Source organism: Xiphophorus hellerii, chromosome 9, assembly GCF_003331165.1.
Source record: "Xiphophorus hellerii strain 12219 chromosome 9, Xiphophorus_hellerii-4.1, whole genome shotgun sequence".
Taxonomy (NCBI): domain Eukaryota; kingdom Metazoa; phylum Chordata; class Actinopteri; order Cyprinodontiformes; family Poeciliidae; genus Xiphophorus; species Xiphophorus hellerii.
Window position 1 is genome coordinate 12,784,646 of NC_045680.1, and position 19,267 is coordinate 12,803,912.

General features: G+C 39.7%; 1 protein-coding gene across 5 annotated transcripts in view; it reads right to left on the reverse strand.

Annotated features, from left to right (window-relative positions):
• Positions 1 to 232: 232 nt before the first annotated feature.
• ttll7 (tubulin tyrosine ligase-like family, member 7) overlaps positions 233 to 19,267 on the reverse strand; it is an 88,673-nt gene continuing 69,638 nt past the window's right edge. For 2 of the 5 annotated variants that reach the window (XM_032572660.1, XM_032572659.1), the window contains exons 19-23: positions 15,887 to 16,047; positions 12,628 to 12,801; positions 9,578 to 9,684; positions 4,949 to 5,053; positions 1,915 to 2,034 (exon numbers count right to left, since the gene is read on the reverse strand). In XM_032572660.1, coding sequence (XP_032428551.1) covers positions 4,971 to 5,053; positions 9,578 to 9,684; positions 12,628 to 12,801; positions 15,887 to 16,047 — 525 coding nt within the window. In that variant the 3' untranslated portion in view covers positions 1,915 to 2,034; positions 4,949 to 4,970. Of the gene's footprint in view, positions 2,035 to 4,948; positions 5,054 to 9,577; positions 9,685 to 12,627; positions 12,802 to 15,886; positions 16,048 to 19,267 lie in introns of all 5 variants that reach the window. The other 3 variants (XM_032572661.1, XM_032572663.1, XM_032572662.1) reach the window with 3 other exon arrangements.

Genomic DNA, 19,267 nt, shown 5'->3' on the forward strand with positions numbered 1-19,267 from the left:
TTTTTAATAAAATCTGTTCAAAAGTGATAGGCACTCAATAAATATAATGCAGAGGCCCTTTTCTCATAGTCAGTCTTCAAAATGGGAAATTCCCGAGCAGATGTTAATCAAAAGCCAATTTTCAGGAACTGGAATAATGTGTTTTTATGGGGGGGTCACTAAGTCATTACTATAACATTTTTGTAAATGCATGCAATGAAATTGTCAGATTAAGAAAAAAAAAGAACTCCAGTTGCAAGATTTCAAATTTATTAAAGCAATAAATCAGAGCATGAAATTGTTTAAACATTTTATTGCTATGTAAAATTAAAAATCCTGTACATTCAATGAAAAAGTTCTACTTTTAAATAACACAAAATAAAATTAGGCAAAATGAAAAAAAACAAATGGCATCATGAAGAGAAAAAAATGGGGACACTTCAAATTTTAGCAGTTTCAGCACAGCCTTGCTGCTAAACACAAGTTAAAATGGTTAAAAGTATGCATTCTGTACTATTTAGTACAGCCTATTATTTTTATAAGTCATACACACTGAAGGTAGAATCCTAAACATATTTTATTATATTTCTATGTATTAACATAAAAGGTCTAGAAATGAGGTCCTACATTGGGCCAAGACATATTAGCCTAAATAAAATCCAACATATGAACACATCTGTGAAACCCCTGGCACTTGCATCTACAGTGCTTGTGGATAAAGGCTGCAGCTGCTTCCCTCATAAATCACTCCTGTTACAGTGCAGCAAGTGAGAGCTGATGAGTCTACTCACTCAGCGTGTTAAACAATCTCTGAATAGTGATGCACATCCTTGTTGTCCTCAAAACAGCAGCACTGGGGATAACAAATGTGAAAATGAAGTGTCCTCCCCACGACAGCAGAATAATTAATGGCAACACAAAACTTCAAGTATATCCCAAACGCAGCTCCTTTGTGGATCTAAAGAGACTAAAGGCATGCATTCTCTACTAATGTGCAGCCGCTTTCACTTTCTGTGACACACTGCAAAGTGCACATCAGGTGCTAGTGGGTGCTCTTGGTGAGGTTTGGCTCTTCATGCCGTGACTTTAAAGCCAGTTTGTGTTCCAGGAGGCAAAAAGGCTTGGCTTACTACATTGACATTCAAAACGCTTTAATTGGGCTGCACTTAATCTCACACAAGTAGAAACAAAACAGTGTTAGCATTCAAAACACCAAGTTCTTTGCGCATCACCTCTTTCGCAGTTAATTAATTTGAGCTGCATGATAAACAACATAAAGTGACTGTTATTAACGTAAACCATCTGTTATAAATTGTGAAATAAATTATAATCTGAGTACAGAAATAAAATTACTAATTAGGAACAGCAAAAATAAGCGTTCTACATCAACGTATTCAAATAAATCAAAGCTTTGTTGACGTTATTCCTAGACTGCATTCTGCAGCAGAACTCACTGCATTTGTGAAATACCTTACAAAATAAATAGTTACATAAATAAATAAATCTTGCATTGTTTATTCATTGTTAATTCTTCCTTTTACAGTACCATGACTTGAAACTGTACAGTGAAATATAATACAGCAGTTACAATGAAGACAGAAGAGTGAAGCTGCCTTTTGTTATTACTGGTGCTGAGGAGAGGGATACAGGAAATGGTTAGCTGGTCTGAAGAAGATAAACAAAACTAAAACACTCTAGTAATCCCAAATCACCCAGCATTTTCTTTTTTCTTTTTTTTTTTTTGGATCTTCCACAAGGCGATTGGGATGGGTTGAGACCCCACCCAGTGTCCAGAGCTGCCTCAAATTCACATCCATACTGGGATTACTAAGATCTGAGTTTGGCTTGGGTGGGAGTCATGGAAGAGGTGGGAGGTGGGGGGAAGGTTGAGGTCAAAAGGCGAGGTTTCGGCAGCCAGGCTTGCCACGGTGACCTCAGAAGTGGTCCATCCTGGCGGCGTAAAGGCTGCGGGAGCGTGGCATGGCCGTGGAGGCGCGGCCAAAGCTGGACGAAGGCCACTTCATGATGAACTGGGAGGTCACTGGCAGCAGGCACCTGGACAGACGGACACGAACGAGGGATGGAGGGATTAGGGGAAGAGGATGAACATAATGAGAGGATTAGTCCCGCAAAGGTCACAATTTAGAGGTCGGGGCGCTTTGATAGGCACAGAGACGGCATATTGCCCACTTTTCATACATTGATCTTTATGGCCATCTTCATTTGCACAGCTCAGTTTTAATAATGGCTGGGGGAAGTCAGGATATTATGACACCTCTTAGTTTGAAAAAAGGAAAAAATGAAAGGAAAACCTAGAACTTAAAGACAGCGATCCACATAATCACAGGCATTTCATGAAAGACATATAACAAGAGTTACCATTACCACAAAATAAGATTTTTCTAAAAATACCAGATAATGTTGATTTGTTTTTCATGTACAGTGCAACAAAATGTGTTTGATACCTTACAGATCCCTTTGTTTTTTCTGTTTTGTTGTTTTGAAGTTACTTTTTTTTGGCACATGTAAGTGTTTAGATCATCAAAGAAGTTGATCAGACAAAGATAACCTGAGTTAACAAAAAAGTATTTTCACATAGTGATTTTGTTTATTAGGGGGGAAAAAACTATCCAAATCAAGATATCCCTGTGTGAATAAGTAATTGATCCCTAAACCTAATAACTGGTTGCCATGAAGGCAACAAATGTAATCAAGCATTTACAAAGATGCATATTTTCTTAACATAAATAACCAGCTCATGTTTAAGATCCTGCCATGGCATACTGTTTGAATTAAAGTCTCAGCTTTGACTAAGACACTCCAAAACCTTAATTTTGCTTTCATTTGGAGATGGTGCTGTGCACTGGGTTATTGTCCTTCTGTATATGTCAAGATTGCTAGAGTTGATAACCAGTCATTCTCCTTTTGGGTTTACTTTTCTGGTAGAATGCAGATATGTGGTTCTATTACAGCGGGTCATTCAGGTCCTGAAGAAACACAGGAGACACAGACTATCACACTACCAGTACATTGCTTTTGATTTTTTGCTGAAATAGTTTTTTTTGTGTGAGGTTGTTCATACTACTAATTAAACCTGACCACAATCACACTTCTGTGTGCACAGTTTACAATCCTAAAGTGAACTGTATGCTCAGAAGAGGAACGCTGACATCACACAGCAGCACACTGTGCAGCTTCTGTGGTAAAAGTCTGTTTGGATGTGTAGTTAAAGCCAGGAGTGATGGGACTGTGATGTGACATGTTAACATTTCAACCATTTTTTACGTACAGATGTATTGCGTCTGGCTTCTACTGGTGTCAAAAGATGCTGCTCGTCTCATATTAATTACATAAAATGAGTCAGGACCATTCAGACTGCAGATGATTTGAAAACATTAGGATAAGTATGGCACAATCAGATTCTTTGGGGGGGTGAAAAGGTCGGACTTGGATCGCTTACACTGCCATGAAAAAAGTCGAATATAGGTCACATATGGACAAGCAAGTCAGATTTGGATTGCATTTGCCTGCTGTGTGAATGTAGCCCTAGTTTGACGTCACATGTAAAAGAGCAAACAGTTTATATAAAATGTTCCACTTTCGTCTTTCCTGTCTAGAGAATGTTACTAAATGTTTTGAGGATCACACAGGCTGTTGTGTTTTGGTCAGGAGGGGCTTTAGCCTTTTTGTGTGTTGTATCATCTCCTTTGCCCTTTATTTGAGAGCAATCAGTCAAGAAAGCAGGTTGCAAGAGAAAGGGAAGACATGGCGCAATGGTCGTTGGGCTGGAACTCGAGCCTGTGACGGCTGTATTGAATACCAAGACCTCTGTATATGGGTTGCATGCTCTACCACCTGTCCCACCGCAGAGCCCCAGCAGGGTCTTTAACCTTGAAGCTCTTTTACCCATCTTTGTTTTATTTTTTTGGTTTTTTTTAAGGTTTTCTTGGTTCTAGTGGCCTTAATTTGACAGTTGTCAGACAGGAAAGCAAGTTGAGAGAGAGAGGAAAGACATGCGACAAAGAATATCGGGCTGGGACTCAAACCCATGATGGCTGCGTCAAAGACAAAGGCCTTCGCATATGGGCCAATTGCTTTACCCTTGCACCATAGCAACGCCCCTCAATTTGTTTCCCATTGTTGAATCATCATTAGTCAGGGAAAATGTGATTTTTTTTATGACTTCCTGGGTGAACTGTCAATGCACCTTCTGAGAAGTTTGGAGAGGCTGTGTACTCCTACGACAGTCCTCCACTGCTCCATTTAGGAACAAAAGCCTTAGACATGAATTTGTAAACAGACTGACATGTCAATGGCTTTGTATTTGCGTGTTTTAGAATTGTTTTAGATTGGGGTATGATGTTTGGGTTTTGGGCTAGTTTGGCTTTAATAGCGAAACCTTCCTGCTTCCTGATGTCACAGTCATCAAGAGCATGGGTGTGGGAGGGAGTGTCCCAACACAAATAAGCCTCGGAAAAAGAGCACGCAGGGTCAGTGCAACACTGCAATATGCCTGCGCACAGGGCAAGAAGCTCTTAGGGTTCAGTGAACCCTGTTGTCTCTTTAGACCGTGGGACATTAATAAATTACATTTGAAAATGTTGTCTTTTACAAAAATAACAGGATGTCTTTCTCTTGATATTAAAATTTGGTTGATGAACTAAAACATTTAAATGTGCCAAAAATTAATAACTGAATAAATCTTAAAGGTGGCAAATACTTTTAAAACGTGGTGTTAAATAAATTCAAATCCCTCAAAATAAATAGTCTTCTGCAAATAAACTAAGTAACTAAAATGGACAATGTCCTAAATGCCAAATATAGAGAGCAAAAACAGAGTTAGAAACTGTTGATCTACTGTACGTAAGCTGTAGGAGTAATGCATTGTGACCCTTTGGGGCAGTTTACTTTGAGTTTTTCTGTAATTTGACCCTTAAAATTTCTAGTATCAGGAACAGAAAATCCTCACCTATCGTTCCGAGGCACAGACGTCAGTACCTTTCTAAGACTTTTCTATGACACCTTCCACCGAGACAGAGCAGTGAGGCAGCTCCTGCTAACAGCGTTCCAGTACCTGAGAATGAGACCAGTATCAGGTTGAGATAGAGTCAAGGAGTTGTGGGAGGTGGGGGAGGTTCTGGACCCTTCCCCCGTCTGCCTTGGTTGCTTTAAATGAGTTGGATACGGCTGTCGGAGCAATGTCAGATGAGGTGATCAGATCCTGGGGAGGGTTAACGGAAGCTTAGGCAAATGTCGGGGTACTTACTTAAAACACATGAGATGGAGAGTTTTAAAATTCCACTCTGATAAGTATGAGCAGTGATTTGAATTTACAGGCTTTCCTTATAAACTTATATCATTGAATTATACATTCAGTGACCCTATTTTTTACATCTTCAGTGAAGATCTTTATTTAATAAAAAATACATCTAATGCTCGTTTAGTTAAACAAGTACAATGGTCACGAGAAGGAGCTCCCTGTGGAAGTGTTTAAGATGTGACAATCTAATCAAAAGGAACCCATTGGGGCTGAGGATTAGAGTGGAGGAATAATATCTTCTTTAAACCATGTGTAGCGATAGCACATTTTTCTCTGACAGCTCTCGTTTCTTGTGAAATAGCTCTTGGACAAATTAGCTGAGCAGCTTCTCCCGAAGTCGACTGGAAAGGAGAAGAAGAAGAAGAAGAAAATGAAGAAGAAGAAGTAAAAAAAAAAGAAAAGAAAAATGTCGCTATGGGCATTCGTATCAACAGAGCCTCAAACCCAAGAGAGTTAGGAGGGGATTCATATTAAATTGATTTAGTCCAATGAGAGTGTCCTTGAAACAGCTTCAAGTGGGTTGTATGGATCCCTGAAGCACAGAGTCTTCATCTACTCCCGGACGGGGTGAACAATGGCTCAGTGTGACACTTGTTCTAAAAGTTCTGCACTTCAGCCTCTGAGAGGTAGGGAAGTTCTGCTTTCAGCCTTTCATACATCTATTGTGCAGCCTAAAGTGCTTTTTTTTACTCTGCAACAAATGATTTCATACAAAGATTTAAATGTTACAAATGGACTGATTTTGCCTTGTTTTATTTGTTTGTTTTCCCATTGCTCAGCTCCATGTATTCTGTCGCTTCCCCCAAAGTCAGCATGGAAAAGGAAGAAAGAAAGAAAGATATTGAACATTCATGTAGGGCTGAGTGTGTGTTCTTTGCAGCTCCTCTGCAATTCACTTTGAGAATATTCAGCTCATAAAAAGAATCACTCTGGCAGTGGTGAGATGTGGGGAAGGCGGAGTCCAAGCGGCTGCTGTCTCTGCAGGCTACATTTAATTGGACACTCGTTCGGCATCTTCCAGGTTCGTCCTCCTTTTGATCACAAAGACGGCCAGAGGGGGAGGCTTGTTCATGCACTTGTGCTTTTGCTTAAACTACTGTATCTCCTGACAGGCCAGTCTATAGTCATCCATTGGGATGTGAATGCCACGGTGCATTAAGAGAAGCCCAGAGAAAACAAAATATCATGACTAAGGATGGACGGGGAGACCGCAACGACAGCTGACGCAATCGTAAACCAAGAGGCTTCGGCGTCTCAAAGGTTATCCGCTGCCCACATTGAGCTCAACACCTCAATTAGCTCTAATTACTGCCACACTTTTCACACAAATGAAAGTTAATAGAATTTGAAACTTTTGTCATCATGAGAAAATGAAGTCTTTTGGTATTGCCAGTAATTCCAGGCTTAACAAGAAAGTCATTAGTAAGGCTATTTGGCTACTTCCTCTCATCAGCCCACACAGGCCCACTGAGGGTCCTCCAGCTCATGAGGGTTTTGACACACTTGATCAGAGCTCTTCACACAGAAGGGATGTTTTTGAACAGGAGCAGGCAGGTGTGGTCAGTAACAGAAACCCAGCGGACCCCAGGTAATAGACAAACTTTGATCCATATGGAATGCTGCAAAGAGGAGACCTAATCTGTTCACACATTGGATACAGGAGAGAAAAGATGATTTTAAAGAAATCAAGTAGTCAACACTACCCAGTAAAAGTATTCATTCCCCTTGGATTTCAAGTTCAATCAGATTTTACAGAGGGTATCTGTTAACATCATTTTGCAGATTATTGTAGTTGTAGGTTTAGGTACTCTGTAACAGTAAGGTGACCCTCTCCCCCATTCTCAAGTCTTTTTTTCACCGCTTCTTTGTATTTAGCTTCATCAATCTTTCAATCAATTCTGAGCTTCCCCAGCCCTTCATTAAAATAAAATCCTCACAGCATGTTGCTGCCAACATTAATTGAGTTGGGGAATGTGTTCGCCACATTCCATCTTATACTATGTTTTTACTGTGTTCGATAGATGAATAGGTGTAAAATTTAAAATGGGACTTCTTTCGTCTAGTAAAGACTTCTTCCTGACTATCGTAGGCCAGATTTGTGGTTAGTAGTAATGTCCAGGGATTTTTGCACCTGAGTTGTGGATTGGCCTCTTGGCTGGTTCTTTGTTTGTCTGGCCTTTTAGTTTAAGTAAACAGTTGTGACTTGGTAGATTTGCAGTTGTGCCAAACTCTTTCTATTTTCAGCGATAGAATGGACAGTGCTTTGTGAGAAATTCAAAGCTAGGGATTTAGTTTTTAGTAGTTCAAAACTGCTTTAAACATCTCTGCTGTGTTTGTTTTTAAGATAAAATTACACACAGGTGGAATTTTGAAGACAATTGGTTGGTATATATGTAGTGGTATCATAGTGTAAGGGATTTAATACCTAAGTAGGGGAGATTGGGGTAAGATGAGCCATTTTTCATATTAAGGATCACTACATTAAGGCAACATTAGTTTGATTGCAAACTTACATATCTGCAAATATTTCAGAATATTGTGCATTTCTTAAAATAATCAGAACAAGTGCGGACATAACTGTTTTGATATTATAGCCTGTCCAAAAAGGGTGTCTCATGGCACAACTAACCCTGTGTATGGGGTAAGTTGAGCATAGGTTTGAGGTAAATTGAGCCGTGTACCTATAAACACACACTTCATCCTATTTTTGTAAGGTGTAAGGCACTGTATATCTGTTGCACTGTACCTCATAGAGGGTGTCACCCTGGGCTTTTCTATCTAAGGTTCTGATCTTTGCATTCTGTGTGGGTTGTGAACACTTAAAGGACAGCAGTAATAGAATCCACCTATCACTCTCACCAACAAAAGTTTCATTAGGTACAACTTTCCCAAAATTCTGTTTTAACTTGAGAGTTATTAAAAAAGAAAATACAAAAAATGCCACCTTTGTGATGAATTTGAATAATTACCTCAGACTTGAATCACTGCTTCTTGTTGTTGAAAGTTTGGCATTAAAATATGCCATTTATGAAACAAGCTCACTGCTCGAGCCATCTGGCTTCATTTCACAGCCCTGAAGGTTGCTGCCTTCTAAGGAAAACCAATGCTTCTTTGTATATGATCATGTTGAGGGCTGGTAAAACTGAAAGGTAATTCATGTGGAAATGAAAAACACCTGTGTCTTTTTACCATTTTCTGCAAAACAGCCTTTCAAAAGTATCGTGCATTTTATTACACTTCCACTGAAGTATAGGTTAACCTTTTTAAAGTAGGTTCAGAAACACAGCTCACATGTACATGATGAGGTTTATGTTTGGTTATTCATGTTTGGGTCATTTTAATGTAAAAGACAGGGTCAGTCCCTATAATCCACATTTTCTGTAAGAAAAATGCCAGCAGGCATGTGCCTTGAGCTAAAATATGATTTCAGAGCTTTTATATAGACTGTTACTTGGTCTTTCAGATGTAAATACAGCTAAAGAAATCAACTTGAGTGTTTAGAGAGGGACCGCTATCGGGTCACGGAACAGGACATGAGCATGCACACCCATACACTTTCACATCCACACAGTTTAGCCTTTCATGTAATGCATATGCATCAATGAGAAAATAAAATCCTAATTGCTTCTCAGCCATCTGAAGTGGCGGCAGTGGCTTGTGCGCGGCCCTTCGCATGCCGATGAAGAGATGTGAGCCACTTGTGGAACTGCAAACCACACGTTATAAACCAAACTTTTTTTTTTTCCCTGTCAACCTGTGACGGGAAAAGAGCGGTGCTTGGGTTGATAATGGCACAAATGCGGTGCAGGTGAAGCTCTCAGTTCCCACTGAGACACTTGTACTTCAAATGTTCTCAGGCTACAGTAGGATGCTCTTGATTAAAGCATTGTGTTAAAGACGTGGTGGCACTCGAGTGCTGTGCTGCAAACAGGTTGAATGTTTGCAGAGTCGACTGAAAGTGCTCCAAACAGTCTGAATGTGATTTCTTCTCCTTATTTTTTCTCTTGCAACACAGAGTAACAAATTTGGGGAAAATAGTGCAATCATTAAACTGTCTCTTTATGCTATTATAAACTCAATATGTTTTTTTTTTTTTTTTGTTAATGTGAGAAGGAGAAGGACATCATGCCAGACTGTTGGTTCTGCAGCCAAAGCAACCATCTTCGGGCATGTTTGATCAGGCCTTCATTGAAATGTTGAAGTGGTGGCACCAACAGAAAGCAGTGAGAAGAGGCATTGTTGCAGGATGAGGGGGGTGGAACTAAACCAAGCAGAGACCTGAGTTGAGGGGCGAAGAGACGGAAGAAGAGGAGGTAGAGGAAGCAGCAGCAACAGCAGCAGGAGGGGAGCCATGGGTGGAGGTTGGTCCAGCAGCGAATGGAAAGCTTTTTTATACAAAGATATATAGACAGAGGAAATAAGGAAAGACAGACAAATGCAAGCTTAAAGCTATCCGAAAGGATACCTTTAGCAAACATGTGGTTCTGAGAATGATCAGATCAAATAGAGAACATATTTGCATTCACATACTCAAAAATCAGTTCAGGCAAATTATAAAAGAACATCACAAGAGATAAAGCATAAAAACACCACATACCTTTTAACAGCTAAGGTTTTTATACACTAGAAGCAAAGTGATAGCTTGTTAAAATATGTGCAAGGCTTATGAATCATGTAAAGTGAGGCCGCAGGAAAAAAAAAAAGAAAAAAAAAAGCTCTCTCTCGTAAGGTCATTTGCTGCTCAGACTCATCTGGGCTCTAATTGAATTAAGAAGGCCTCCAGAGGCCCCGGGCTAACCTGAGCGCTAATCTGTGGGCCATTATTTCCTGTTAACGGCACGCTCCCTCTCTCTCCCTGCTCCCAACTCGGCTCCCGCCCTGTCTGACGGGCCCACAGCATGTGTGATTTAAAAGTTCACTCATTCCAAACCTGAGCCGCTGTTCCCTGTGGCGATCTGCGTTAAAAATAGAATGAGTCTGATTTTTGCTTGTTTGTTTTATCGGGGGTTGCATGAAGAAGATGATGGCTGCAAGGCTCCGCAGAGAGAGAGTGGGGGAAGCGGAAATGTTTCCTGAAAGAGGTTTAATGATGATAGCTGTATCGTAACGCAGTGTTTGTCAGTGCCTTCCAAAGGGAATTTATTACTTGGCACTTGTGGGGCTTTAGACTGCTTTGATTAACACTCCACTTTGACCTAAATATCAGATTAAAACACCAAAATAAATATTCATCAAGGTTGTTATCTTTACACATGTGCAGCACTGCAGCCGCTTCATTCATTGCCTCTGTGTTGTGTTTATTATCTGATTTATTTTTTACTACGTTTTTAAATTGTTCGTGGCATTGCAGCAATCAGCCAGCGCATTAAAACCACCTGCAAGATACTGCATAACGAGCTGGACGCAGGACATCTGGGAATTTTCTTGTCATGTCATGTGGTTTTGGGTTGTGGGGAGGGGCTTGTAAATACAGACACCCAACATTGCATTATTATGACCTGATCAATGCCAATAACATTGACTGATTGTAATATCTCATTAATATTTTACACCTACATTTCTGTTCATTCTCATTATTTCACTTTGTAAATTAAAACATAGTGATCGTCACATTAAATAGTTTAAGTACGTATGGAAGTCAAGGCGTCTTCCAACTGAATGTTATAATAAAAGCAATTACTTTAGTATTTATTGAGTCTCAAAAATGCAAGTTTAAAAGATCTAGCTCAGCTGGATTCAAGACAGTGAATAGCTTCTGTCCTGGCAGCACTAATCCCCCTTGAACTTTTTCACCTTTTGTCACATTACATTCCCTAAGCTTTAATGTAATTTATACGTGATAGTTTAAGTTTTTTTTATTATTATTTTTTATGTAATTTTCCCATTGTTTTGAATGTTAACCAAAAAAGGACAAATGTAGTTCCATCTGAATAGAGCATGTTGAGAATAAATAATTGAAAAGGAAATTACATGTTAGGACACACCCTCAAAGCTAAGGTTAGAGGATATGACACACTAGGGAACGCCCTCTTTAGGGCGTAGCTTAGATAGAGGCTAACAATGGAGATCACGAAGTGTTCTTGGGTGCCATTTTGTTCTGCTAGCCCTTAAGGATAGCATGAACTATGGATCGCCTGTATTTTGGTAATAAAAGGAATTCCTAAATTCAACTCACTGACTCTTTTTCAACCTTATACATCAAGAACTTTGCATGGAGAACGGATAAATTCTCGACAAGCACCACAAGCACATTGCACAGCAAATCTGTGCAATGTGGTCCCTTACAGGACTTGCCATAACCTGCAAACAGGATTTGTTATGGTTGTCTACTAGAAAATAGATTGTAGTGCCTGACCAATAGTTGCCCTATTAACAGATTGGGGTAGATAACTCTTCCAGAGTAATCAGGGTCTCTTGGCAGGTTCTGTGTCTAAGAATCTCTTTGGTTGTCATGTCTCGGACATGTTTTTATAGGTTTGTAGCTGTGTCATACACTTTCCATTTTTTAGATAAGAGAACTGAACACAGCTTTGCGAAATGTACAAAGCTTGGGATTTTGTTTTGTAATCTGGCTTTAATCTTCTCCACAAGTTTCTCCCTGACCTGTCTGCTGTGTTCCTTGATCTTCATGATCTTGATTGTTGAATAATAATCTTTAAAAAACCTTTGAGGCCTGTACAGAGTAACTGGATTTATACTGAGACTACATTATGCAAAAATGGAATCATATTTATCAATTAGCTGCCTTCTGAAAGCAGCTGGCTGCACTTATTTAAAGGTGTCAGAGTAAAGAGGCTGGAAACAAATGCAAAATATTGCTTATATATATATTTTTATGTTTCAAAAATTATTGAAAGCCATGTAACATTCTATCCTACTTTCCATTTTACAATAATGAACTGCTTTGTGTTGCTCTAGCTTATAAAATTTAACAATGAGGTTGGTGGTTGTAATGTGACAAAAAGGAGTGGAATACTTTTGCAAGGTAATGTAAATACATCTCAAAATTACTGGCCAGGTATGAAGTATATATACAGGTTATCAGATGAATTCTCAAGACCAAAACTGAACATTTTTATTTGCATATTATGGCTTCATTAGGCATATTTCTTATTTTTATGATTTTTAAGTAGCTTTTGTAAAGCATTTTGAATTGCCTTGTATATAAACAAGGCTATACGCATGAATGTGCCTTCCTTCAAAAGAGTGGAGGGCCCTGAGTAACTCATATTGCATCCTAGCATGTTTTTCAAATCTGTACTGCAGCAGAATGATCCAGAAAGACTGCTAAAGTCCAAGAAATCAAAACATTTGAACCCACTTTTTACCTTGTATCATCCCAATCAGGACTGAAGCTTGTCAAAGTGCCACGTGACTCTGAGACAAACTTGTAAACGACTAACAGACAGTCCCGGCACAGCTGGACGAGTCGGCGACAGCACTGCAGCTCCTGGGGCGACACCACATCGCTGCTCTTGCTGAAGATGATCTCCCACGACGAGCTGAAGAGCAGAGAGCCCAGTTAGCATACAAGTAATAAACATCACCAGGAAGCCTCACTTACAAGTTAATTATGTATGCACTATGACCACAGTATAACCTTTTCACTGTTGATGAGTGCAAAAATCTGCATACACTCTGAAATCTACCGGCATGGGGATAAACCCAGATGAGGGATGAAACAAATCCAAGTACAGTTAACCCTCCTAACAATCCTATACATACCCCTGACTGGGAGAGAGTTTCAAGAACTGAGACAGACAACCCCGGGGGGGAAGTTTTGATGTCTTCCCCTCTTCGCTCCTTGGGAGGTGGGACGTGCTTCCTCTGAAAGGGTTCAAAACTCTGTGTTTCCATTCTCCTCCTCCTAAGTCCTTTCTTAAAGCCTGCTGAATTCATTTCCCACAATAGCTGCTGGGCCGTTTGATTGTTGTTAAGTCCCTCAGATAAAATATCAAACAAGAGACAGAGAGGAGCAAGGAGGGGGTCTTCACCCTGGATTTAGAGGGTGCTTTTGGACCAGTAACCGCCTCACTGTCTCTGCGTGATACGGGGCTCCCTGTTGGGTTCATCCATGTTAGAGCGTGCCACGTTGAAAGAAGGAGGCCAGGCGATAGGCTAGAGAGCTAGCTGTATCATCCAAGACCACGCTGTGATCAGACAAAGATAAAACGAGGGGGGTGGGATGCAGCCTTGTCTAAACTAATCCTTGCAGGCTAATGTCCCTCTACCCAATCCCTGCCATTTCAAACAAATTCTCCTTTTCAATCACTTTCCAAAATCTCTCAGTCACTAAGTTAGTCCTTGACTCTCCCTACTCTTATCAAGCGCTTCATCTCTGTCACCTGCTCGCTCCCTCCCACACTCGCCCTCAATTAGGACTCCGATGGAAGCGGGAGAGTAAAGTGGAGAGCTGTGGACGGTGGCTCGAGTTACCCCCCTGAGCCCTCTGTGCCAGGGGGAACACGCCGCCGAACAACTGAACTGTAAATGATATGGAGACTAGGAGATGTGAGAAGGTCACACCTTTATCTCAAAGGAGATGAAAAGCCAGCAGTTCAGCAGCTGTCTGCAGGTCGGGGTGGTATATCTGAATCTTTCCGCTTGTTGTCTGATTAAAGGTGCTTGTAAGACTTTAGTTACAGGACAAACCCCAACTGATCTCGATGTAAAGTTGTTTTTTTAGAAAAAGTAAATATTACTTAAAAAAAATAAACCACAAGAAGACTTCAGACTGTCAGATAACAGCCTGAACTTAAGAGGCCTTCATTCACCTCCCACCTGATTCCATTCCTCCCTTTCTCTTTCTTCCTGCTCTCACCTGTGAATAAGCCCTGATTAGGCCTGGTTTAAGTGGAGAAAGTGCAGTGGGGTCTGCTTGATCTGTCAGTCACTCCACATCTTTCAACCTGTACATTTTTTCTGAAGTCAGACTGACTTTAAATGCCAAATTGTCCCTGCTGTCAGTAAGAACTGGTTCATTGATGAATGGAGGGCACACAGGCATGGGGAACCGAGGCAGTATATGAGCCTCTAGTTATGGACATGGAGAAGTGATGCAATGAATAAAGTAGTAATTGGGTTGGAGTGCAAACACTTGTTTCTGTTGACTGCAAGCAATTCAAATTCATTCGTGGTTTTTTGATACTTTTTTCTGTTTTTGTCTGTCTGATTTTGTTACAAGTTACAGAGTACATCCCAATTCATCTCATGTCTAAATCATTTTATACTTATTCTAGAAAAATAAATATAACTCAAGAGTTTTTGTAATTGATACTTAAATTTTTAAAGTTTATCAGAATGTTAAACATTTTTTTGTTTATGTTTTAGTCTTTCTATATGACTCTGATGTGACAAAAATACTAATTTCTCTTAGCCAGTTTAAAATTCGTAAAAATAGAGAACATGCCATTCAAATAATGTAGATGTGTGTTGATCTTTATAAGCAAGTATTAAGTAAGCAAAGAGAAAATAGTTGCCTATAAGAAAAGCCAGAGTATCTACTTAAAAGTTTAAAACAACTGGAACTGTGACAAGCAAGGCTGGACAACTTTCTTTCCACCCACAGTGATGAGAAAGACAAGAGGAGTATAAAATATTCAAAGCTCCTGGCAGCAAAGACTGGCTTTCTGAGGACCAAGTCTCCATTACAATCATTACACACTTCCACTAGATTGTAATTTTGTTCTTAACTCGATTAAATGAAGGTTAAATACAAAAATGAGAAAGATTACAAGTCAATGGAATATTCAAGAAGCATGTCAGGAAAACACTTATTCTGTCCTACCATGCATTGTTAATATGCTACTCTAATTTTAATTGGAACTGTTTGCTTTGATCAAATGAAATCAAAGTTTTCAGCAAGAAATACTGCAGGAGATTCTGGACTGAAACAAATGATGAATATGTTTCTGGTAAGCATGGTGGAGAATCCGTAATGCTGTGGGATTGTTTCACTTCCAAAGAGCCTGGGTGCCGTGTTAGAGTGCATAGCGTCATCAATTCTTATTGTAAACCCAGGAAAATTTTAAATTAAAATGTGGTTGCCTCTGCTAGAATACTGAAAATAGGTTACCACTGGGTCTTTCAGCAAGATTACATGAAAGACCCCAAACACAAATGGTTCACCAGACACAAAATATATATTTTTTCCTGAACATGCCAGCTCCAGACCTAAATCATGGAGAACATGAGGAGTGAAGTGAGCTGAAAAGATGAGAACACAAGAGATTACTCCAGACTGTGAAGCATCTAAAAAAAAAAACAAAGAGGACTGGTCAAAAATCAGTTTTAGGAGAAAACTAGTGTCATGACTTCAGGTAGAAAAATATCTTTTGAAGGAGGATTTTTCTCCTCCAATAGAATAAAAGTACAGGAATTAAAAATAGATTTTTTACAGTGTGATGAATTTAAAGCAAGTCATTGTAAGGCTTTATCCCTGAGGTGCAAACAATTTTGAAGGACAGCGTATTTAGAATAGACCCACTGGTTTTCTGTTCAGTATAATTTTAAGGGTGTTGCGTCCTTTGTTCATTTTAATAGAATTCATTTGTAGACGCAGCTCTAGTCAAGCTCAAACCAGCCTACCCGGTGTTGGAGAAGCAGCTCCAAAGGCCCTGGCCATGACTCCACAACAGTCGATTGAAGACGCGTTTAAAAAGCCGATAGAGGTGCAGGCTCTCTACATCCGGCTCCCTCCAGATCCGCTGCAGCACCAAGCGAACGTTTGAACGAACAATGTCCAACACCTGAGGCAACCAGAAAGTAAGTGTGCGATGAAGAGAAAAACAATAGTTACTTCAGGTTCAAAGTTGTACAAGTAAAAGGAATGTTTGTTGTAATGAAATACATAATGACGTTTCTTATTTATATGCAGAACTTGGCATTTCTTCCAGTTGTAATTTCTTCCTATTTTTTCCCTGTTGATCTTACCATGAAATTAGCAATCACACAGGCTCCCAAATTTACTCACCAACAAAGAGCAAGCTTGCATTTATGAATAAATCCAGTGAAAAATGCATATTCAACAACACAAACCGACTGAAGAAAAACTTTAATCAAATTTTACACTGTGCACTGACTATTTGAGCAGTTTAGTCAGGGCTTTCATAGAAATCTCCATGCAAAGATAAAATCCAATATCTTTGTGTGTGTTTGGCTGAGCTACAGCTAGGACGAAAAACCATTGGGGCAGACAGTGGAGAGCCTGGAAGAGGGCTAATTGCTGCACCAATGTCAGTCTTGGAGATAAGGTGTCAGAAGTTCCCGGGCGGTCCACAGACACCTTCGCCAGGCTTCCATCTTTCCCCCTCTTCCTTTTTCCTATCCCTTCCCACCTCACAACCTTCCATTTCTTCCTTTTTCTTCCCCTTTTCATCCCAGCTCAGAGCAGTGCTGAGGCTCTTTTGACTTTGATTCCTCGCTCCTCATTACTGAAGTGCTTGTCCGTCTGTGCATCCACGCATGTGTGTGTGTTTGTTATCGATGCAAAAGAAGTGAGATTTCCCCACAGCAGCATGAGGCGAACAGAGCATACATGCGCTCTCAGACAAACTGATAGATGAGTAAACACACACAGATATGTCTTGGTATGGTAATCAGGCGGCAGAGCGGTGGGTGCTACGTTCCTGACCTCTGCCTGCTGCTCATTAGGCTGCTTCACTCCAAATAAACATGAGCTCACGCCACCGAGGCCCACAGCTGAGCACAGCGGTGCAGAAAGCAATGGCTGAGAGATCACATCATTACTGACACGCCTACTGGATGCCATTTCACGTCTTGTCCCCTCTTCTGTTTTGTTTACATCTTTTTTGGTGGATCTACCTCCCATGGCCTGACATGGTAATGATCTTCATGTTTGTCATGTTTTTTTTTCTGCTCTTTTTTTTCCTCTAAAGTTTGATTTGGGGGATTATTTTTTGTGTTTTAAAAGTTGTTCAAAAGCTTTCACAGAAATAGGTAGGCGCAGTGACATTTTGTCATGTTCGCTGGTTTTAACAACGTCCATTCCGTGCAAGGCAACGATATAGAAGCCCTGACAGCAAAGGCAGAGGCAGGCCATTTATACAGACGTCAAAAGATAAATGAGCCCCATTTTTAACACTTTTAGACCTAACATCAAAAAAAGAAAGGAATTATCATGGCGAATTGTGTCTGAAAGATAAATGTGTCCCACATTTAACTCTTTCACACCTAAGATAAAAAGAAATAAATGAAGCATTATTTCAGAGAAATGTGTCCTAGACAGGGTTCAAAATAAACCTTTTTATTTTGAACCCTCAGAAAACTGGGAAAGGGTGTTTCCCAAAAACATGTCAAAGCATTCACAATTTATTTTGACAAAAAGCAACAACTTAAACCTAAACTGATCTTCAGAGTAACTTCCATGGGTACATGGACATAACTAACAGATTTTTAAAAACATAACTTCAGTTTTATACATAGTAAAATATATTGTAACCCAATGCAAATCAAAAATTAATTTACTTTTGAGCAAATCACATTTGCGAACATTGGGAGTCATACTGGTCCTACCTATTTTAATTAAACAAAACAAGCTTTAATTATATATATTTGCTGTCTTTTTTATCCATAGCTGGCTTTCTTTTGAGAAACTGGGAGACTAATTTGTTATCTTTATTTTTCCTAAATTATTTTTTTTTTAAATAAAGCTTACCAGTTCTCTTTTTCTCTTATGATGTTTGATGACATGTTGGAAAGCAACACGTTTCTCTAAACTTTTACCAAGTCAAACAAACATAAAAATACAATTTTATTTTCATAAGTCTTTTTATTTCAAGTTCTTTTTTTGTAACTCAGATTTTGTATCGGGGTTCTGATTCAGACTTCAGCTGCTTTGGCAAAGCAGTTCAGTTCATCAATATTCATCTCTTGTTAAAGATTCTGGGTCATTACTATGGTTTGACCTAAATAATTCTATTTTAGATCTGGTTGTATGTTTAAGGTCATCATCCTGCTGAAAGGCTAATGTCCACCCAAGTTTAAATGTTTTTGGAGCCTCCAACAGGTTTTCTTTCATCACTGACCTGTCCAAGAGTAAAGCAGATGGGATGGGAGTCAGATTTTAAGCCTGAGGATTTGGTTTGGAACAGGGAAAGGATGGTCTGTTCATAAAAACTGTGGAGTTAAAAGTGTCTCAGTGAAGAAACAGCTGAGCCCAAAAGGGAAGTTCTTTTGGTCACAAGACATCGGCTGTGATCAAAGAACAAGATTCTAGAAAGCTCTGTCATCTGAGAAGAGCTTGGAATAGAGGTGCTGCTTCTTTGCATCAAAAGGAGTCAGCAGAGATGGTTGGAACATCTGATCAGGATCCCTCCTGGGCACCTCCCTCTGGAGCTTCTCCAGGCCTGTCCCTCTGGGATAAGGCCCTGGAGCAGACCCAAAACTTGCTGGAGGGACTCTGTCTCCCTTCTGGCCTGGGAATGACTTTGGGTTCCTCATAATGATCTGCATCTGCAGACGGTCACTGGGGAGAAAAATGTCTGGGTTCCTCTAATAGAATTATTGCCTCACTACTCGCTCTTGGAAAATGAAGGACAATGGATGGATGAAATTTTAAATGGGACATCTTATGGTTTTACTTTAACCATAAGATGCCAGTAAATCTAAAAAGGCAAAATCTTAGGAGTTCAATAATAGTCGTTATCCTGTGAACTAATTCTCCCACCTGAGTTAATGATCTCTTCAGCTCCTGCAGAGTTACCAAAGGTCTCTTGGCTGCTTGATTTAAAGCTATCTTTCCTCAGCTGGTTTTGTGGAAGGTCATTTCCTGCTAGATTTGTATTTGTGATGTAATCTTTCCATTTTCAGAAAGACTAAAGCATGGTCTTTGACATGATTACAACTTATTGTTTTACAACCAAATTTGAGAAATTAAAATAGATGTGAATCATTTACCAGTCACTGCATAGACATAAAGATACAGTATTACCATAGACTTAAAACAAA